Below are 22623 nucleotides of genomic sequence, written 5' to 3' on the forward strand. Positions count from 1 at the left end.
AAATTGTACTACCCCACCTGGTGTTTTTACAACTGAACTACATTACAAACAGGAGCTCAGCTCCTTGACTTGAATCCAAGTGGAAACCTCTGGTCTAAAAATATGAGTCCAATGCGGAAGTGTTAAAAACTGCAGTTCATCAGGATCCGCTTGAGGCTGGCTCCGGAAGTACCAGAAACCACATACACACCAATTCAAAACAGACGATGTTTACAGCAGAAATAAACATGTTTACAGCCTGGTACGAAAGACGAGTGTAGACATGTTAGTTCATTTCTCAATCGGCACTGTACGGGGGGGTGATTTTTTTTCAACACCACAATTTTGAAGATATTGAGATTACGAGTCTTCCAATGAGAGGCACAGCTGACTTGATTGACAGGTGGGAACACCGTAGTTGTTTGCAAGGAGGCTCAAAGCCCGCCTCTTTACCTCACAATTGCTCGACATCAGCAATATGGCTCCCGCTGACGATTGGCCTCAAAAAAGCGCTTCTGAAACATATGGGTGACGTCACGGATACTACGTCCATATTTATGCAGTCTATGGAAAAAACTCATGGGGCAAGCAGGTGACACGTGAAGGCAGCGTTGGCCACCTACATATAAAAACGGCTCCTAAATGAACGGCTCGCAACTGCGAATCGGCTCTCATCGTTCACTTACAAGAGCCGTTCAAAAGACCGACTCGTTCGCGAACGTCACATCTCTAGAACGGAGGCCAGTTCAAACGTTGGGATACTGCTGCACAAATAACAGGGTGATAAATGGAGGTTAAAAAACAACAAGATGAAATGAAAACCAAATTACTCCACCAGTTTACAACGGCTAACTATACCACAAATACAACTAACTACTCTCCGCCACAACCACAACTAGCTAGTAACATTTTCTCTACAACTTCAAGGATTCTCACACTAACGCTAGGTAATGCTAATATTTAATGATTGGTTACATTGAAGCTAGTAATGCTAACGGCCATATTTACAATGTTTTCGACACTGGTTTTTAGATACTTCACTGCCTTGTTATGTCGCCTGAGAACGCCAACGCTTGTAATTCTAATCCTGTAAAATAAGCTAAATAAATCATGAATTAGTCGAAGTAGCTGGGCTTCTGCTTGCTTAGTATTATGCTAAAACTTTAAGTGCAGTAACAAGGTACTTATGAGTGCACATAAGAAATACAAAGGGGATCCTAGCTGGCTAAAACCTTGGTAGGTTTGTATTAATGCTACAACTTAAAAAGCTAATGATGGTTTCTTTTTTTTTTATCTGTGCTAGTCTCTTGTTATTAACCCTCCTATTATCCTTGGGGTCAATTGGACCCCATTCAATGTTTAACGTCTCTAAATCAATGATTAACATAATTTTTTTGGCTTCATATTTCATGACTTTTCCTAATTTAATAGGGATAACTGGGAAAACGTAAAATTAAAATGTTGATGTGTTCCAATATCCTGTAAACACAAACAAAGTACGCATCGGTGTTCCTTGGGGTCCTGGTGTTGACCCCAGGCTGGTTAAGCTGAATATAACATAAGAAATATCAACATTTTACACATATTTGTTTTGGGATAAGATAAGACAATAACATGCCGACTGTCAAGATAAAATAACATGTCACAATAAATACCACTAATACAATAAATATCAATAAGATACCAATCTGGCAGTAAAAAGCAATATCATATTAACAGTGCAGAGTAAGTGAACCCTCAAACTCATACAAGAGCATTATGTTAGTGCAGATGTTTGTTGAGTAGAGGTATGGAAGTAGGGAGGAAGGAGAGCTTGAAGCGATTAATTTTAAATCTGCTCGCTCTGAACCGTTTTCTAGAGGGCAATAATTCATTTTCTGAATAAAGAACATGAGAAGAGTTCATCAAGATTTTTTGTGCCTGATTGACAACAGTATTTACCAAAGATAGTTTTGGTTCTTTTGGATGATATTGAGGTCACTATAACCAAGGACACTTTAGCATGTGACTGCAGGAGCTGGGATCAAACCGCAAACCTTTAAATTGAGATATAATATTTCCAGCTACCATGTCTCTAATGACATTCAATGATGAGTCCTGTGTCATATGTTTTGATAACATAGAAACAAGGCAGGGCCGATGAGAGCATGACAAACTTGCAGCAGTTTGATGTTCTGTTTTACAAATAAAGTCCTTCTAAATGCTTTAAATTGTGTTTATGCTTAAAATATATTCTATTTAAAATGTTATTTAGGTAGTCAACAAAGAAACATAAAGTACCTGACACATAAACCTGGGTAACAATCAGTTTCTGGAGGTTTAAATTGCTGGGGTCAAATTGACCCCAATGATGAAATATGTTAACTACATTTGAGGGTAACCAGAGGGTAAAGCAAGGGTATTATCAGTAATGAAAAATGTTACCTTAATGGCATTTACATTAAAATACAGGAATACACTTGGGCAAATATGACACTGAAGATGATAGAGCAGAACTTCTGCTTACTGTTTTCCTAACAGGAAAGCTTTTGAAAAATGTATCTCTGTTAAACTGGCTTGTCTGCTCAAAGTAAGACACCAGGCTAGTAGAGCAATGATATAACACTCAGCACAGATAATTCTAGTGAAGCTAATGACACAATGTATCCTGATACCTTCTGGTTTTACCACATCATTCCTTCCTTGTGTCAGTTGCAGGAATGAAGCTAAGCCTCAGCCACTCCCCTCACCTGACCTGTATGTGTGTTCTTGCCTTGCATGCCTTCAGGCTTGGGGGCGTGGACTGAGGCCTCTCAGGTGTCTCTGCGCTCCTGAGTCATCTGCCAATCACAATGTGCCTTTTCTTTCTCTGCGTAGCCACTTAGCAGCTTTCTCCTCCTACCCGTCCTCTAAATTTGCACCTTTTTTTTCCCACAGCCACATCTGCTTGGACACAAACAGGAGAGCAGGAGACGGAAGTCTGGTCTTGATCTTTTCAAAAATGGACAGGAAGTGCCAAGAAGAAGGCGGAGGACCCAGTCCAGACTTGGACTTGTGACTTGCATGCATCTTTTATGCAACACCACAGACTAAAACCCTGCTCGGCTTCAAAAGAGCGGATGTGAGGCTTGTTTGTGTGCGCAGCAGGTTCAGACATAATCAACTGAGGGTTATTTGTATGCTTGTGTCAGTGTGTGTTTGTGTGCATGTGTGTGAAGGCACAGCTCTCTGACAGCGGTATATACCCAGTCTAACACAGTGGTGTGTCTTTCCCTCCCACAAGACTTGACTTAAAACCTCACAAGCTGGCTGATCATATGATGTTGCTTTAAGGAGCCTGGAGGGGGTAAGTCATGCTTCTAGAGATTCCTTCCAATGCTTTTTTTTCTCAGTGCTTTCATGTTTTTGAAATGTTCAGATGTGTGTCTTTGCTATTTTTGCTGGTGGTAATGAATGACTCAGTAGGCAAGTGTTTATCACCCTCAGAGAAATCAGACTATTACACATGCCGCAAACATTCACTGTATATGTGTATTAATAGGTCTTTTCACAGCTTTCACTAGGTGCCAGTGTTCCTCTTTTTATTTTATCCTCCCTGGTGTGTTTTTTTTTTATATATTTGTACTTCTCCTTTAGCATTGTGTTAACATTCACTGAAGCTTGTGATGTGCTGAGTAAACTTCCCATGTACGAGAAGCAACTTCTCCCAGTGGTCTCCTCAACTTTGATGTGTTTCTAACTATTTGATGTTTTGTTTTCTCCTTTTTGATGAAGGTGAAAATGCACATTAGTCTCTAGATGCTGCTTTCCCTTCAAACTCTTATCAAGTTCAGCAATCCTTGCAGAGATAAATCCACACACAGAGGACCATCTATGTTATCATTTGAAACCTTCATTTGTTTGTATCAGAGTAACAGCTGGAGACTGTAATCTGGACTGTATGATGAGAGGATAAAGAGGAACATCTAGTCTCTGAAAAGAGTTAATCCTGCTTCAAAAAATGTAGATTTTCTGTCTTAAAACAGATTGTAATTGATTTACAGTTGCTCCTCTTTGTTAATCTTAGTTCGTACGTGTACTGTAGCGCTTCTTGCACCCTGACAGGAACTGAGAAGTGAGCACCCACACAGGAAATGTGGTCAGGGTCTGTCCCGGATGTTGGTTGCGTGACAAGAGCAGAAAACTGAAGAAAGGCAAAAAAGTAAAGCAAAAAATAAAACGACAAAGTGAAGGAGAGAAGGAGAGGTGAAGGCACAGTTAGATTTATTAACCAGGTAGAGAATAATAACAGTGTGATTATTTATTATTGTGCTGCTGATGTTTGGTTGCTGTGATAGAGAGAGAGAGAGAGAGACTCAGAGAGGTGCCCTTGGTTTGTGTTGACAACATGCAGCTGCAGCTCAGACTCATTCACAGTTTTATCCTCCAGCCAGAGTCAGAGTGCAGCGTGGTGATAAAATGATAAACCGACTGTTAAACTACTCAACACCACCCACCACCCCTCTAATCACCTCAGCAGCACCCCTATCTCTCCCTCTCACTCACTCACTCCCTCTTCTCTCTCTCTCTCTCTCTCTCTCTCTCTCTCTCTCTCTCTCTCTCTCTCTCTCTCTCTCTCTTACCCTCACTTGCTCGGCTTCTTTTTTCTGTCTGTGGTCAGGAAGTACAAACTTGCTTTTGTTACGTGTCACCAAAAGTCTGCTACTCTGCAAATCTGTCCTGCCACACCAAGAAGCTAAAAAATGAGAAGTGTGGTCTAAAATAGAAAAATAGAAACATAACTCTTCTCCAAGCTGGACCATTTCTGCATTCAGAGGGGTGAGTGTTTGTGTTTCAGTTTGGTTCTCAGACGTCAAAGTGTGAAGTTGGATTTAAAAATGCCACACCCTCTAGTTTCACGTTGATTATCTCAGATAAGTAGACCAAAAAAAAGAAGCGGGCACTATTTCACTCCAGACAAATATAGTAGAGTTTTATGTATGGTCTTTTTGTCTGTGAGATAGTCAGATGTTCCCCAAATTTTTGTGTGCTTGTGGCATTGAAATAGTTCATGAACTTTAACTGAATGATTTTACATTTGCTGTTTCACAGTATCAAGTCCAAGGAACAGTTTCATGTGCTGCTTCAGACGGAGGAGAACACTTCATTAGTTCTGTCTCTTTTTACAGATGTGTGGATGGAGTGTGTAGCCTCCTTCAGGGTCTCAAATTTGAAGGATTTCACAAAATGAGCATCCTTCAAACAGCGAAGGAGGACGTTTCATAGCAAGACAACACTCACATCTACAAAACTTCCACCACAGCAAAGGGCCTGACTAATGGAGGAGGAAAACTTCTGCCTCTCTACGCCAGATGTTACAGATTCAGCCCTTCAACAGGACTCGTGGACCTCTGTAGGGCACCACTGCGTCAATGGAGGACAGCAGGGCGCCGAGAGGGACGGGGCAGAGGTTGAGATAAACCAGGAACATGACACAGATCAGATTTGTCAGTCCCTGAGGGCTGACAGAGACTCTCCTGAGGAGGAAGAGCCGTGGGAGCAAATCATATGGCCAACGGTGCGCCCAATGACCTGCACCAGTCCTCAGATGTCTTTTGCCACAGTGCAGTGGGACATGCCCGACCCATTTGCAGAGACGCCTTCGCCTGTGAGTCACAGCAGCTTGGCCAATGAGCTGGACTATGTTGGCGTGACGAGCGTAGGCACCACTTCCCCATTGCTTCACCCGTCCGAAGACGTAGATGGAGAGAAATTCAGGGAGGAGGACGGAGAGGAGGACAAGGGGTTTGATTCTGAGCTTCTGAACGGGAACTGCTTTGAGGTATGGATGAAGATTTATTTTACACTCTGACATGTCTTTAACCTTCACTTCACATTTTCTTGACTTCCACCACCTTAATCTACACCTGTTTAGGTCATACTGTACATATGTTGGTCAGATGAGCCTCAGAGTGCCCACAAGCTTTTTCTGTCACTGCTCATGTTCATAATCTTGATCGTGGTCTGTGTTGCAATTTTCAGCCATGTGATGCTACTCATGTGCAAGAGCCGGCGACACAGGAAGAGGAAGATTCAACCCAAGAGCTGTTAGGCAGCAGCAACGGTACGTGTTGTCAAGAACAACACTTTCAAGAAGGTGTTATCAGAATAGAAATGTATGACCCTTGTTCATTCAAATCAAGCATGTTATTTGAGGTTTAACACTGAACCTGTTTGCCTTCCTCTAGAAAATGTTGAAGAAATCCCTCTGAGGACAGACTCAAAAGAAGAAGAAGTAGAGGAGGAGGAGGAGGAGGAGGAGGAGGAGGAGGAGGGCGAGTCTTTTAGCTCAGATCCAGTTGTGTCTTTGGTAATAGTCAAAACTCTTCAAGAGGTGGAAGACTCAGAAGACGAGGAGGACTGTTTTGTAGATTTAAACCTAGAAGAGGAACAGGATGATCCCTTAGTTCTGCTGACGAGACAGGGAGACTCAGAGGAAGAGCAGACTTCGTTAAATGGCACTGAGGCTGAAGAGAAGGACGAGGAAGGAGCTGAGGTAGAAGAGGACGAGGAGCGAGGCCAGGTAGAGGAAGAAGAGAGTGCTGAAGAAAGTAGAGCAGCAGAGGCTGACATCTGTCTGAGTCACGTGTGAGTATCATGGACTTAAGGAAAGGGGAACGGGAAGTGTGTTGACGTCGAGTTAATCATGTTGCAATATGTGATGTTATATAATAACTACGTAGCATGTTTCATCCTCACTTCTTAGGGAGATTACTGCAGAGCCACAACAATCTGACGGAACTGGACCGACTCTAAACACAGATAAGCTATTTGATCCAGAGCAGCCAGAGTGCTCAGAGGACACGAGGCAATCCAGGGAGGAAGAGGACGTAGAGCTACAAGAGGAAGGTCCAAGAGCACAGACTGAAGAGGTAGAAATGTGCGAAGATGTAGATCAGAACCTGGACCCTGAACAATCAGAGGCTGCAGATAACATTGAAGAACCGTCGATTCAGGTGGTAGATGATGCAGAGAGGGCGGAAGACTCACAAGAGATACTAGAGCTGACCGAAAAACTGCAGGAGACGAGTTGTTCAGAGCATCAAGAGAGTGAAAGAAGAACCTCACAAGACTCAGAGACGTCAGAGTGTGAGCAGCTTCAGACGATCCAAGAAGAGGAGCCAAACTCTGATGAGCAGGTAGAGCAGTCAGAGCAACCGGAGCAGTCACCGATGGAATCAGCAGACGAGTCAACCCCGACTGAAGACGCAGACCCGTCAGGAGAGTCCACTCTGTCAGAGCAGACAGTTAGCGTCGAAGCCCAAGACCCCAGAGCAGCAGAGCAGCAGGAACAGACGGAGCCACCCGAGCAGAATGAGCAGCAAACGTCCAACGAGCAGCTTGTGCAGCCGGAGAAGATGGACGAGCCTGAAGTGACAGGGCAGCTGTCGCCCGAGACCGAGGTCGTGCAGCAGACAGCGGAGGCAGAGTTCAGTCAGGCTGAGACGTCACATCAGGCTGATGAAGGGGAAGGTGTGAAAGATACAAACCTGCAAACTGTTGTCTCAAATGGAGTGCAACACAAACCCACAGACACAGCAGTGCCTCTTATGAACGGAGGGGAGGTGGACAGGGAGGCAGCCCGCCGCCTCGCTGAGCGGCTGTTTAAGTTGGACGGGATCCAGCGTGTCGAGGTGGTGAAGCACTTAGACAAAGAGTAAGCACACGCTATACTTATTTTTACCTTCTCTCTCTTAGAGCTGTGGTGAGGCTGTGTCGAGCTCTGCAGCTTAGTAACACATATTCTAAACAGACACCACAAACGTAAACAAAACAAAAATACAACATAACTCTTTACTGGACAAATAAGGAACTGTAGCTCATAGATAAGCATCATGTTAAAACATTCAGGGCCAAAGTCTAACTTTGTTTACATCTATGCTTCAAGTCTTTGAAGAAAATAACACACACACCATTCCTCTTCCTTTAACAAGGTGTCAAAATGATGGATATCTGAGTGGTACATTCCAGTTGACACCTACTTATTTATTCAGACTGTCTCATATCAGAGACTTCCTTGAATCAACACATAAAGGGTCGATCGGATGGTGTTCTTTAAAGTCCTCTGTGGTTTTTGTCGGGGCTTTCTGAAAGTCTGTGAAAATAACCACAGTGATGTTATCAGGGGCATCTTGGCAACCAAGCAACAACAGAAACACTGTGTTTGTCAAAATGTGGGTGTACGGGTTTTAAAGCATTTACCAGAAGTTGATCATTTTACAAAAGATGTGAATGAGTTTTATTATGGGAAGTGTAGGAGCTAGAATTTTTGAAGTTTTTGTTTGTTTAAGTTAAGTTTTACGCCTTTCATTCAGTGAGGAGAGGACAGTGGAGAGAGAAGGAAACCAAGAGAGGGAGTGGGTTAAAGAGCCACAGGAATCGAACCGCTTCCGCCCGCTATAGGTGTGCACAACTGAACCATGAGGCCAAATTGGTGCCCTGAATTTTTGAAGTCCTGACCAAATGAAAATCTTTATCCAAACTTTATGCTAGTGCCAAATTAAATTAGAGGATTATCCCCTCTTTTTTTAAGGTATATTTTTGGGCATTTTCGCCTTTAATGGACAGGACAGCTGAAGAGAGACAAGAAGAGTGGAGGAGGACATGCAGCAAATGGTAGAGGCTGGAATCAAACCTGCGACCTCTGCGACAAGGGCTATAGCCTCTGAACATGGGGCACACGCTTAGACCGCTTGGCCAATGGCGCCCCGTGGATTATCCCTTTAGATATTCCTCCGCATGCTTAGTCAAAATATATAAAAAGTCACATGACTCTTTATTTATCCAGACCTCCGTTGCCACTGGTTCATATTAAACGCAACACTGATTCATTAATAATATGATCAATAATGTTTTTCTCTCAGTGTGTGACAGATGTTGTGAAACTCTTGTTCAAACAGTGATCACACTCACACCGACTGACTTTTTCTCTCTTCAGTAACGACTTCAGTCGAGCTGTCGGCGAGGAATACCTCAAATTCTTCGACTTCACCGGGCAAACTCTGGATCATGCCCTGAGGTGAGAAACATGGAGGCGGAGCTCTTACAACATGCTCTGACACCACTCTCAAAACATGCTCATAAAACGTCTTGTAATCATATTTCAAAGTAGCTTTTGTTCCTCTCTCTGGGACTCAGATCTTTCCTTAAGGTGGTGGTGCTGATAGGAGAGACTCAGGAGAGGGAGCGTGTGCTGCAGCAGTTCGCCTGCCGCTTCCATGAGTGCAACCCAGACTCCTTCTCCTCCTCAGGTGAGCTCCTGTCAGGGATGTTTTTCAGCGTTTCCTCACAGATACGGCAGGGAGTGATCTAATGTGCTTTTCTTTTATCCTCAGGGTCTGTGTTGGCTCTCACATGCGCCGTGATGCTTCTCAACACTGACCTGCACGGACAGGTAGGATACATTAATGACTTTAAAGGTTTGTCAGCACAAATTGATTGTGAGCTATTTCATCTAACAATGATTTATTTGTGTCTGTGTGTTTGTGCAGAATGTAGGAAAATCCATGTCCTCCCCTAAGTTTGTGGTCAATCTGGATGGGATGAATGAAGGAGAAAACTTCAACAAGGATTTCTTAAAAGTAATGCCATCACTGATCTTCCTTCAGAAAACAAAGTAACATCATAGTTTGTGATCAATGATCATTTACTCTTCGTCTTCATTGCAGAGTCTTTACAACTCCATAAAGAGTGAAGCGCTGGAGTGGGCCGTGTAAGTGGACTGATGATAAAATAAACGCTTCCTTAATGATTCCTCGCAGGTTTGATCCCTCTCACATAAAACCTTGTCTTTTTATGTTCAAGTGATGAGGAGGAGTTGAAGGGCTCAGTGTTGTTGGATGAAGATGCAGATGAAGTGATGCTTCGTTCAAAGGCCAACCCTTTTCAGGATGTTCCTCACAACAAGACAGCCACCGTGGTCAAACAAGGGTTTCTGCAGAGAAAGCTCCACGCGGACATCGACGGCAAACGCAGTGAGTGACACAAACATGAGAGAATGAACAGAGCCAGGATTTGAAGACACAGTCCCTGAATTTGACTTATAACAACAAAAACAAGAACAACAAAGGCTCTGAATCATGTTTGGGTTGTAATATATAACTTTATTTATATTGCACCTTGAAAAACAAATGTTTTTGACAAACAAAGCATGGTTTGGATAACAAAGTAAACCTTTTGACAGACAGGGAGGAGGAATTTTAACAGTGCAAAAAAAAACACAACGCGAGGTTAAAAACAATACATGTAAATTAAATAGAATGAAGTGGTGTGACAATAGACCAATAAATCATTGTTTAAGAGGTTTTTCAAGGATAAATAAATAAATAAGATAAATAAATAAAAATGGATAAGTAAAAAAAAGCATTAAAAAGACAATAAAAGAAGTTCTCAGAATGATAGGACGACATTACATCCGAAAATTTTTAAAAAGTGAAAAGAGATAAGTTAGGAACATTAAAATAATAAATAATAAAAAAAACAACCAATAAATAAATAATCAAAATAAATAATAAAATAAAATTTAAAACAATTAATTAGTTGGATAAAAGCTAAAAATCATTATTAAATACAAGTAAAAGCAGTCAAAAGGATGAAGTCGCATAAAAGCAAGTCATTAAAAATGGGTTTTAAGAAGAAAATGGGATCAATTTGAACAAACTTAAAGTCAGAAATGTGGGAATATTTAATATTTCACACACAGCTGGCTTTAAAGCAAAGCACTAATTTCTTACATGTCAGATATATTATATTAGGGGCGCTGGTGGCCTAGTGGTCTAAGCGACCCACATACAGAGGCTACAGTCCTCATCGCACAGGTCGCCGATTCGACTCCCGGCCGCAACCATTTGCTGTATGTCTTCCCCCTCTCTCTACTCCCCTCATTTCCTGTCTCTCTTCAGCTGTACTATAGAATAAAGGCAAATATATAACTTTAGAAAAAAAATTAAATTGAACTAAAGTAATGTTGGATAATTTTGGTTAAATAATATCATTTTTTTATTTTGTCACAATTTTAGATTATTTTAATTTGCCCAGATCAACCTTTTGTGCATAATTATCACCTTTAAATTTTAAATCATATTAAATTTTTTCAACAAATTAAAAATCAGAGTAGACCATGCCAAGTGTTTTACTTATAGAATGCCTAATGTTAACATCAGTTATTCTAACTGGTATTAAAAGAGTGATAGATATGACACTATATAATCAAAAGTTCAGATCCTTCTCTGACTTTTTCTTAACACTCAGATAAACTTAAACAAATCTTTGATATAAAAATGTCTGCATGCTGCCTTTTATTTAAGTTTTGGCTGTTAACTTCTAATATCTGACATTCATTATGGTCGATGTATAACTTTCATAACCCTGCTGTATGCTTCTTCAGCTCCCTGGGGGAAAAGACGCTGGAAGACTTTCTATGGCGTGCTGAGGGGAATGGTCCTTTACTTACAGAAGGTCAGTAACAGGATACCCAGTCATAAAAAGTGTTGACCTACAGATGAAATACAGAGATCTCAGTGTGTTTCATTGATTCTAAAAGCTCTCTTTGTGTGTATCAGGATGATTACAGAAGGGATCAGCCGACGAACGAGGACGTGGTGAGCCTGCATCACTCTCTGGCCGATCAGGCGGCCGACTACACCAAGAAGCCACATGTGCTCCGCCTGCAGACAGCCGACTGGAGGGTGTTCCTCTTCCAGGCCTCGTAAGTACAGAGCAGAGCTGAGCGAAGGTGTGAGGGTGTGTTTATGAGAGACCAGCGCTAACGTTGACTCTGCCTCACAGATCCAGAGCAGAGATGAATTCATGGATCAGCCGCATCAACCTAGTGTCGGCTCTTCACTCCTCGCCTCCGTTCCCCGCTGCTGTCGGCTCTCAGAGGAGGTTCTGCAGGCCGATCCTCCCCGCCTCCCAGTCTGCACACACTCTGGTAAATTCCTACTTGTCTGTATCTGTGACATTGATGCTACTATAACCATAAGAAGTACTTATTTTTTCATGTGCTTTCAGTATTTTTAGATAACACTTAACAGCAAAGTACAGTAATGATACTCCAGGCAAATATTCCCACACGTTTTGCAGTTTGCTGTTGTTTCACGTTCAATCGTTGAGACGAGCATCTCCCGTCTCTGTTGCACCTCTTACAGCCCTTCACTGATTTAACTCCTGATTATAAAGCTAATAGTGACGTCACAGTGTCATTCAATCTTTTTGGGTGCACTTTGTGTATTTAAATGGTATCTTTTGTTTTGTGTGCACAAGTTTAGAGGGTGCAGAAGCCATGCAATCCTAATGTGAATCCGGCTGTGCTTCAGCTCTACATGTGTATTAAGACAAGAGCAAAACCTTCCTCCCTTTGTTTCTCTTCCTTCTTCACGAGGATTTGCATAAAATCTGTTCCTCTTATTCCCCATGCAGGAAAGTCAGCTGCAGTCTCATGCAAAAATGCTGGAGTCCTTTAAGACTGACTTGTCGCACCTGCAGCAGAACCTTCCTGAGGGAAAGAAAGTCAAAGCCAAGGAGCTGGAGGAGCAGCGAGTCAGAGCAGAGTACCTGGCTCACGAGGTAATCAAATTGCTGTGAGTCAAAGTGTGAGTGCATAAGTGTGAAAAAAGCATCTATAAGTGACACCCTGTCTCTCTTCTCAACCCAACCCCAGATGAGTCGCTATGAGATCTACATTCAGGTTCTGGAGGCCTGGAAGAAAGTCAAAACGACAGACGACGACACGTTGACCACCGCAGATCTGAACCTGTTCGATAAAGCTGTGTGCGACGACACTGTGGGAGAGGAGGAAGGTGCCCTGAAGAAGTCCTACTCCAGCCCCTCTCTGGAGCTGGAGATGGCTCCCCCGTCGGTGATCAAAGTCAGACGCAACATTTCAGAAAGACGGACTTATCGCAGGACCATCATTCCCCGGTGGAATAAAGAATCCTGAGAGACTCGGAGGTAACACGACCCATTAAAGAACATTTGAAACCACAGATTCAAACATGTCTTCTGTGAGCTGACAGGACTTCACCTGATGAAGAGAAACAACAATATCCTATCTTAAAACTTCTTAAACTCGCTTTTATGTGTCTGAATTGCCTTTTGCACTTTTATGAAGTAAACCTCAGGGAATCTCCGCCCCTCTCTGGAAGGAGGAAGTGGATTCATTTGTTGTGACACAAAATATCTGGACCTTTATCTGGATCTTTGTTCAAACTTTGTTCTTTTTAGGACTCAAAAGGTACAAATTTATTCTCAATTCTTGTTTGACTTTGTGCAAAAAAGTGTCATTAAAAATACGACCACTAGAGGGTACTGTAACACAGCACATATCTGAGTGAGCAGAGGGAGCAGGACGTGCTGACTGTTTTTTTGAGGAATTCTATTTGCACTTTTATCGTTTTTTTATACGTGTGTAGATAAAACATTGACTTGTTTTCTGTGAGTGTTCATGATGTTAGTGTTACTGTTACATTTTTTTCTTACATGACGACTTAAGTTCTTATATATGACAGTTTTTGTTCTCACTGTGGGGAAAAAAATGTTGCTCCTGCTGTATTCGTTCAGATCAGCTGTTCAAACTTTTAATTTGAAGGGCTGGGATTTTGTTTGTGCTCTTAGATTCAGGTAAACAAGCCATTCAGTATTTGCTGAAGTTGAGTTTTATTAAATTAATGTCAAATACAAAGTTTTCCTTAAAGATGTAATGCTCATATATGTGAAATGTAACAAAGGATGAAGAAGTTAAATGTGTCAACAAAGAAATTTCAATTTTAAAAGTGTCTTTTTTTGTCACGTTATCAACCTTTAAGTAAAGTTTGAGATTTTTTGGGTGCCACCCCCCTAAAAATAAAATTACAAACTCAGCTGTTATTTCATCTCCGTTTGAAATGACACATTTGGAACTTAATGATTTTAAATATTTAATGTTTTTATTTTATTTTATTTCAGCACAACACAAACAATTATTTGTATACTTCACTTCCTTGTATGAAAGCGCATCTAACAATTAAAAACATACAAACTGCAAGGTTAATCCACGTCTAAATTAGTTTAAATTATTTATTTAGATTAAAAAAAATAATTATTAACAGTAAAATACATTTAAATAGTCACACAACAAAAATGTGTGGATCGGACCTGGCTCTGTGTTCCTCTTTGTGTGTGTGCGTGTGTTTCTGTGTGTGTGTGTGTGTGTGTGTGTGTGTGTGTGTGTGTGTGTCTTCATGTTTGTGTTTGTGTTTGTGAGGGATCGACCTCAGTGGCACGGGCTCCATTTTGTTCTCTTTCAGCCTGACATGTTGAGCAGCGGTCGACCCGGGGCGGTCAACAATAAGGGCAGGATGTCTGGAATCAGCTCGCCCCCCCTCACCCCAAACCTACAACACTCACACACACACACACACAGTCCTCAGGAATTTGATGTGACAATAGGAAATGCAATGAAGAGCAGAGACAAAGCGGACTGGGACACACCGTCCTGTTTGGGTGTCTGAAATGGATCAAGGATCAGTCATTGCTGCTGTTGCTCTCGACTTTTCTCACCTGGTCTGACATCAGGAGGAACTCAGCGCTCTCTGACGGGTCGTCTAACAACTCTTAATGTGATAATGCTCAACTTGTCCTCTGAATGGAGGCAGTCTCCATTCATTCACAGGAAAAACAACTGCTCATTAAGATAAAGTCAGATTCTGCAGATGAGGATGACTGATGGGCCACATGAGTGACAGGAGCCCGGGGCCATCATGGCACCTTAAGAGGGGATGGAGGGCCCTCAGGCTGAAAGGGGACACCATCTCAGCTAACCTACATGCTCTCGGGCCTGTGACGGAAACGTTACAGTTAGAAGCAGCTATTAGTGCCTCTTTGTTTCTCATATCAAATTGAAATGTTGAATCGGCGCTAAAGGTGCTTGTTTGGGTTCTGGCGTCACACAGGAGCTCTCCACCAAAAGCTCTTCTCACATGGCCTGTGGACCATGACATCAGCGGCCGTGGTGGCCCTGTTTTGGAGTGCCATCTCTCTCCGCCTCTCCAGCAACAATAATGACCGGCTGGAGCAGCAGGGGCTGTGTTAGCTGCTGGGTTCAGAGGGCATCCGTCCCAAGGAGTGGGCCTGTTTTTGTTCCATCTGTGCCACTCCATTCTCAAGCTTTGTGCGCCTCAGTCAGGCCTGGGTGGGTAATTAAAAAGGCAAGAGCTCAAGTTGTGATCATTAGGGGCTTGTCCGGCATGAGCTCCAAAAAAGACCCCGACACGTAAGGTCACCACTGCCCTGTCCAGTTTTTCCTTTTTCCCGCTTGTCTCCTCCCCCTCACGTACAAAGTTGCTTTGAGTATTGCTCAACATCCACAATGGCCCTGAAATGCTCAGTAAATATGAGCCACAAACACCTGCCCTCACTGCCAGCAAACATAAACTGTACTGTAAACACTCGCATTCATCCTGCTGCCCTCAATGCTCCTCCCGACGCACATTCTCCATCTGCTGCTGACGCCTCGCACGCTCTACTTGTTACTTTTTATCTCTTATCCGCACGAACACTTGATATCTCCCACTCTGATCATTAGAGACATTTTTTTTATCCTCCTCTTGTTGTACTCCCCCTCCTCTTCTCTGTCTCCATCCTTCCCTCTCGACTCTCCTTATGTTATTTTTCTTTCTCCGTCCAGGGCCCTCGAAGTCTCTCTGTGCTCCTTTTAGAGGTTTTGTTTTCAACTCAGACTCCATTTACTTCTGTCACTGAGACATTAACTAATGACCTCTTATCTCCTCCAGCTCTTCTCTACGTAGTATCAACTCGTACAGGACTTGCTCTCCTGTGAGGAGCAAACTCAGATATCTGCTTCTCATTTGAGTGTAATTTTCACAGAGAAGCGATCACCTTTTTCTGCTTTAACTTGATTTGTAATGAATGTGAGCCACTGAAGAAAAATAACATCCCTGTCCTTTTCTCCCTCTAGACTGCACTCATTAGCGTCGCTTTTCTCCTGGCCAGACATTTTCATTTTATTTGCCAATCAGACCCAAACATGAATCACTCAGACCCTTCATAGTCCTTTCACAAACGCTGGCTTTTTGCAGTAAAGAGGCCTCTTATTGAGAGAGTTAAAGCAAGTGCCTTGCTTAAGGGCATTTCAACGCATGACCCCTTTTTGCCCTCTCCTCTTCCACACACACTGCTGTACCTCCTGCCTCTGAAAACACTCCTCAGGCACAAAGTCAGCAGCTTTTAAGATGCAGGACAAACATACCAGACCGGATCTTAAAGCTGGCGCTCCATGGGTCAATGTAACCTAGAGAGCAGTGTTTGTGAACAGATCTCCTTCATCTTATCTTGTTCAACCTCTCCACTCAGAAATTAGTTTCAACTAAATGATGACTGAGATAGTGCAGTACTCCACCTCAGCTTATAATCCAGAGTCTGTGATCAGTCAGATCTTCTGTTAGTGCTTCACTGACCTATAGATCTACTCATAGCTGTTCAAGACACGCTTCTACTGTTATTAGCAACGAGAAACGGATCCACTACTTCAGTTCATTTAAGATATTGATCCACTATTATTGCTTTCTCTATAAACAAATATAGCACCAACACTTGATTGAGAGTCAGGTTTGCTAACACCACTTGTTGAAAGGACAGATCAGCTGTTATCAGTTGTCCTTAGATGAATCAGCTGTTACGGCCTGTACTCGACAAATCCATTACAATGCTAAGAGATGAATCCATTGAGAAATAATACTACTATCATGATTTTCAAGAGACTGATCAGCCATTATTGCTCATTCGGTGGACAGATTTGAAATAATTGGTTGACCAAGGGGCGAGATTCACTGTTTTCAGATGTTCTAGAGGTGAAGATATAAGCAGTTGTTGATGAAGAGATGAATCCCATAATGTCATTGTTTGTTCAAGAGATGGATCCTCTTTTATTACTATTTCTACAGACCTATCCCATACTGATTTTTTTTTCTATAAGGCAATCATTTGCAAGTATTGTATTGCATGTGCCAGAGGATGATCTACATCTTGTTTGGGAGACAGATCCACTATGACGGGTCCCTATCTACGGTTTTTCCAGAGACAGATCAGATAGTATTCTTTGTCCTGGACACTGATCCACTATCGTTGTTTTTTAGTTTTTGCATCACATCTTGATCAGGTCCAAGGTTTCGTGAGTATTTTCATGGCCGATGTAACACATTTCCACCTCATGTTGTCATCAGGGTAGAAGTATTTTTTTTCTTTCTAACATCAAACAAACCATAAACATAACTTCCTTGTTGGAGACACCTATACCAGTCAATCCATACTTTATATTCCTTCTGTTTCATCTTGAATCTGCCACTCATTTAAAGGATTAAACAGCATTATTTAGATGTGCATATGTTGAATGAGCTGTTTGTCAGCCGTGTGTTTGACTCCCTCGGCCTCCCAGGTCACCCCTCTCCCTCGGGGCAGTACCTGATACCTGGCTGATTTTATCCTCCGCTGTGTGTGTGTATAGTGTTGGATGTGTGTGTGCTTTGAGAGGTGCGTTTTTCTTGATGTCTTCCAGTCAATAGTAGCTTCCTGCCTTCAGGGCTTGTGTGTTGTTTAATAGGCTGGTCAGACACAGGGCACCTGTGTTTCCTCCCTCTGCCTGTCCCCACACAGAAACACCCTCTGTTTGACCACTTTGCTCCGTTTGACTGGCACATTTGTTCTGGGTGCATTACGGTTAGAGGTGGAGGAGATTAGATGACTTCTTGAAATTTGAGGAAGGTGTTGTCATTTGATGTCTGCTCAGGTGTTCTGAGGCTTTTAATAAGGCCAAAATGTCTCTTACACCACATGTGGATGGTAGTGTAGGTTGGGTGGTCCACCACTTTAGCACTGGCTGAAATGTCGCAATGTCTTTTGATGGAATGCTATGAGGTCTTTTGCAGACATTCATGGTTCCCTGAAGATGAATCCCAATGAGTTGTTTTAATCTTTTGAATCAAAATAAACTCCACTAACAGGTCAAATATCCCATCCACACTGTGATGTGTCGACTGGTGGCTTCGTGAAACACTTTGTTGGATCATTCATCGTTCCCAGAGGATGAATCCTCCTGACTTCGCTGAACCTTTGACTTTTATTCCGCTTATTATATAGCTACTTACTACTTACTTACTTTAAAAAAAAACCCAACAATTATTGACGTATATATAGCATATTACCCTGTAGCCTTCTCAACTCAGCTGTTACTACACACATTAAATTGAACATTTCCACTGACAGTGAAGAAAACAACGTGAAACGGGACTGCATGAATGAACGCAACACCTGTTTTTCTGCCTCATCGCTGTCAGAGTCTTCAGTCTTAAAACTCGCCTTTTTCCTCACCGTGTCCTGTTAAGTGTTTACTTCATACGTCATCTTCAATCTTGTAGATTCCTCTGTCCTTGCCTGCAGTTATGGTGTCTTTCACTTTCTTTCCAATTTTTTCTTGGTTTTCCACTGTAAACAAATTTCAAATAAACCTGAGTTCTCTCTGCAGTCTGATATGGTTACAGTTGGTTAGTAATGGTATGTTCTTTATGGCAACAGTGTGCTATTGAGAAATAACAGACTGTTGCTACGGGGTATTGACCAATCAGAATCAAGTCTTGAACACATCTGTGTAGTAACTTCTAGCTTTGATATGGATAGCAACGCATTTTGTTTATCACCATTCAGTGAGCTATTGTAATGAATAATCTCAGATAGCAGGTTAATCTGTGTTTTACCTGGGATGACCGTTCAGAGGAGGTTACAGAAGGTTTTGTTATTGCAGCAGGGAAATATGTCATGTAGGAAGAAAACTGCACCGGAAGGAAGAGTTCAATATACAGAGAAGACAAAGGGATCAGACTGATTATCCTTGCTTCACCCAAAACAACCCATAAACAAGGTGATGGGTTCAATCACCCAGTCTGGGTTCTCTCAAGGGCCACAAAAGGCCTGAACCACAGCAGGGCCCACACAGCGCCGCTGCCATCCACGGTTTAAGACAACAGCGTGTTCTGCAGCTCATTTGGACGGACAAATTCTGTCAGCCTACATAATACTTATTCGCCAGTTTGAATTGGTTGGCCGGTGTCTCGGGCCCAGAGATAAGTGGAGAACTTTCCAGATGACTGGCGCAGGACAACCCTGACCCGTCATCCCACTGATTGCCACACACTCCTCTGCTGCCTTTTTGGCAGCGATTTCTCCAGGGGCCCCGTTCTGTCTTTGAGTTTGTCCCCATAATGGTAATGGGGCACATGCCTTCTCCACACACGCAGGCTTAAAGCACGAACACACACACAGAGATACACATTATAGCTGTGTCTACACCACACACATACATGGACACTGTGTTCGTATGTCTGTGTGTTAAATGTAGTAAGTCCCAGTCGCCCTGTCCTGCCAGCTTTGTCTGCCCTCAGCTGTTCCGGCCCGGTGCCTGCATTGTGCTGCCGGGCTCATTACCAGACCAGAAGCACTGTGGCCCGAAACCTCCTCGCTAATAGGCCCAGAGAGAGACACAGAGGAGTTATGTCTGCTGTGGCTTGTGTGTGTAGCAGTATAACGTTAACTTTTTTACTCTTTTGGCAGCAGGACGGTTAATGTTTAACATTTGCGGCGGTTATTTCTCCTCTCAGACTTCAGCTGGTTCGAGGAATTTGAAGTTCAGTTCCTCGTCCATGTGAGGCACACTGACTAAAAAAAAAAGCTCCTCTGTATGTTTGAGTGTATATGTATGTGTGTTTCTGCATGCCTGAGCAGGGACCTGGAAAGAATGAGAGTCCGGTCAGTTGATGGGCTGTCTGGAGTGGCCCAGGACACTTGAGAAACAATGGGATGAAATGCAGCTATTGTTTAAAGTTTACAGTGTGGCCGCTGGAGAGGGAGAGACAGAGAGGAGTGTTAAGAGGTGAAACAGAGAAATGTAAGGAGAGCGAAGGCTCGGAGAGAGAAAAAGTGTGCATACTGTAAACACAAAGACGTCAGGGTTGATCTTCATCACCATACAGATAGCACACCAGCTGAACTAATATTGAGGATTTTGAGTAATTGTCTCAGAAGTCAGACAAAAGCCTCCATACTGTCTAACTCAGGGGTTATGTAATTAGGTTTGAGATGTTCTTTTATAGAGAATTAGGCCATGAACCATATCTCAGAGGTTGCAGTGGTCTAATGAGACTAAACAGACAAAGAAGATCAAATCAGGAAAATTAAACTCAAACAAGTTCAAGTGTACATTTCTTTCTTCCACTGCTGAAAATCTGAATATAATTTCAATAATAATATTAATAATTGATCGGATTTGTATGGTGCTTTTCACTGTACTCAAAGTCGCTTTACAGAAAAATAAAAATAAAAGCAAAGCAAATAAATAAAACAGAACAGAACAAAGACAGTGGTGGGGCGGGAGTATAAGTTATGTATTGTATGCTTTTTTGAACAGGAAGGTCTTTAGGTGGTTTTTAAATTAAACAACCAAATCATTAAATTTTGCACGTTTTAGCAGGTTGAAAATAAAACACCTATTTAATAAATATGTATTCTGTTTGTATATTGTTTAATATTTGGTTGCAAGAAATATTTGTAGAATATCTACTGTACGGCTCCGTGTGATGCGCGTCTCATACATGAAGTGTGGCTGAATCTGATTGAAAGTAAACTTTAGTTTTTAGAGTTTTATTACACTTCATAAGTTTAGATTATACCAAATAATGCCCCCTTGTTGTTATTTAACAAGTCACTTGGATTCAAATAATCTTGTTTAAAGAGTTGACAGTCTGAAGGTCAATATTGTGCAATAACATTTGGAGAAATTGTGAAAACAAAAATAATATTGATATGTAGCTTAGATTTGAGTCAGTTAACCAGGATAGCTTTAAGCATATATTTTTGTTTAGTGTAAATAAACCAGTATCATAGCAGCAAATTTATATTTTGTAGGGCTGGCTGTGGTGATGGGGCCCACTGAGATATCTTTTCAGGGGGCCCAGAATTCCTGGTGACGCCCCTGGTTAGCTGATATGATCATAAGGTCCATAATGGACAACAAATTGGCCTCTAATGTGAGATCATCTGTCCATACTGACACAACGACGATGAAACCACGTGGTTACCGTGGACAACAATACACAAACTATACCATCTCATCCAGGCTATTTGCCCGTTTTTACAGGTTACTGAAGCAGAGGTAACAAAGTTTTGAGCTCGACTTTAAATCTCTCCGTTTGGACCATTTTATTTAACAAACTTTAAACATAAATAGAAGTCTAACCTCGTATTTTACAGCTGTTGAACACATCCACTTTCACGCTCAGGCTTCACAACCTTATTACAAGATTTGACTGAGCGGGAACCTTCATGTGCCACATTTCAGCAACGGCGCGCACGGCCTCCTCTCTCTCTCTCTCTCTCTCTCTCTCTCTCTCTCTCTCTCTCTCTCTCTCTCTCTCTCTCTCTCTCTCTCTCTCTCTCTCTCTCTCTCTCTCTCTCTCTCTCTCTCTCTCTCTCTCCCTCCACCATCGCCCTCCACCGTCGTCCCACGCGGCGGCACCAGGTGGGCCGCGGCACCGCCGAACCGTGGCGTCGTTAACGCGCCGCAATTATGAGGCCGCAAAGAGGGGCGAAATAATTGCAAATAAAACTACATGATGCAGAAAATAAAAAAAAGAAATTAAACAGATGCGCGTGCTTTCAGGATCATTGATTTCGTCCTTTTAAAATGCTGAGAGATGCAAAAAAAAAAAAAAAAAAGCAACATTTCAGGATAAACAGCTGAATTTGAGCACATAGGCTAATAATAATAATTAAATAATAATAATAATCATATAAATGATAATCAAAATAATAGTATGCTTCTTATTAACTCTCCCTTGTTCTTCACCTACACATTTTTTAAACATATTTCCCCCATTTGATTGGGGAAATCAAATGGGGGAAAAAAATCTGAACCAAATAATAAAAACCACATCAAAAACAAGAGTAAATTTGTCATGCTTTAATTAAAATAATTCTTTAGAAATTCAGTATTTACATCTGCAATAATATTAATATCAGTATAAGAAAAAATAGTCACAGTTCTTACCAAACATCGGAACATCAGCATGACAACAAACTAAATTTATTTGACGCAAAACAAACATTTCAAGCCTTGTTGGTTTTAGTAGCCAAATCATCATCATCAGTCATTCTCTGAGAAAAATTGCATCACTTCCTTATAGGTCATTCATCATTTACAATATGTACATATTGCTAGACAAATACATTAATTATCTTTGAGGGGGGAGATGTGGCCATTTCATTGTAATTGTATTCCAATGTGTCTCTTCATCGTCTATTTTCACAACAGGGGAGCTCTGACAGTCTGAATTTACACTGAAAACAAGCAGGCACAGATCAAGAAAGAGGGATCGATTTGTAATGATAGGACAAAAAGTATTGTAAACAAAAATCAGGCATAGTTCAGTACAAAGAAGTTGCATATCTGTTTTGACTGGATCAGTGGTGTGTGTTGCAGATCTGCAAGAAGTCTTTGGCCTAAAAGCGTTAAAGAGACTGCACCTTGTATTGGCCCTGTGAGGAGTTAGCAATGTGTAAACGTGCATGAGTCAGAGTCACCAT

General features: G+C 42.0%; 2 protein-coding genes across 5 annotated transcripts in view; one reads left to right on the forward strand and one right to left on the reverse strand.

The window, feature by feature from the left end:
• Nucleotides 1–634: 634 nt before the first annotated feature.
• LOC117830999 (PH and SEC7 domain-containing protein 4) lies at nt 635–13769 on the forward strand. Of its 4 annotated transcripts, none has more exons than XM_034709400.1 (19): nt 695–926; nt 2896–3079; nt 3242–3304; nt 4619–4776; nt 5127–5779; nt 5980–6061; nt 6186–6585; nt 6704–7654; nt 8936–9016; nt 9136–9248; nt 9333–9391; nt 9489–9578; nt 9666–9709; nt 9802–9971; nt 11384–11454; nt 11559–11704; nt 11785–11929; nt 12418–12564; nt 12659–13769. In XM_034709400.1, the coding sequence occupies exons 5-19, from the start codon at nt 5276–5278 to the stop codon at nt 12935–12937; spliced, it is 3282 nt and encodes a 1093-aa protein (XP_034565291.1). In that variant the 5' UTR covers nt 695–926; nt 2896–3079; nt 3242–3304; nt 4619–4776; nt 5127–5275; the 3' UTR covers nt 12938–13769. The 4 variants fall into 4 exon arrangements, with proteins under 4 accessions (XP_034565290.1, XP_034565291.1, XP_034565292.1 ...); XM_034709401.1 differs by lacking the exon at nt 4619–4776 and adding an exon at nt 4043–4232 and having other exon boundaries at nt 711–926; XM_034709399.1 differs by having other exon boundaries at nt 635–926; nt 2896–3304.
• Nucleotides 13770–22031: 8262 nt separating this feature from the next.
• Nucleotides 22032–22623, reverse strand: part of pax8 (paired box 8) — a 12749-nt gene continuing 12157 nt past the window's right edge. Inside the window, exon 13 of the mRNA XM_034709025.1 lies at nt 22032–22623. This exon is cut by the window's right edge and continues 274 nt beyond it. The gene's annotated coding sequence lies outside the window, so the exon portion shown is untranslated.

This window comes from Notolabrus celidotus, chromosome 19, assembly GCF_009762535.1.
Source record: "Notolabrus celidotus isolate fNotCel1 chromosome 19, fNotCel1.pri, whole genome shotgun sequence".
NCBI lineage: Eukaryota > Metazoa > Chordata > Actinopteri > Labriformes > Labridae > Notolabrus > Notolabrus celidotus.

What these genes read in the sequence shown, in the direction of transcription:
- LOC117830999 (XM_034709399.1), top strand. Translation starts at nt 5,276, where the DNA reads ATGGAGGAGGAAAACTTCTGCCTCTCTACGCCAGATGTTACAGATTCA. An exon ending in TCAACAAGGATTTCTTAAAA is followed by an intron (nt 9,579 to 9,665) that starts GTAATGCCATCA and finishes TCTTCATTGCAG; the next exon opens with AGTCTTTACAACTCCATAAA. An exon ending in CCCAGTCTGCACACACTCTG is followed by an intron (nt 11,930 to 12,417) that starts GTAAATTCCTAC and finishes TTCCCCATGCAG; the next exon opens with GAAAGTCAGCTGCAGTCTCA.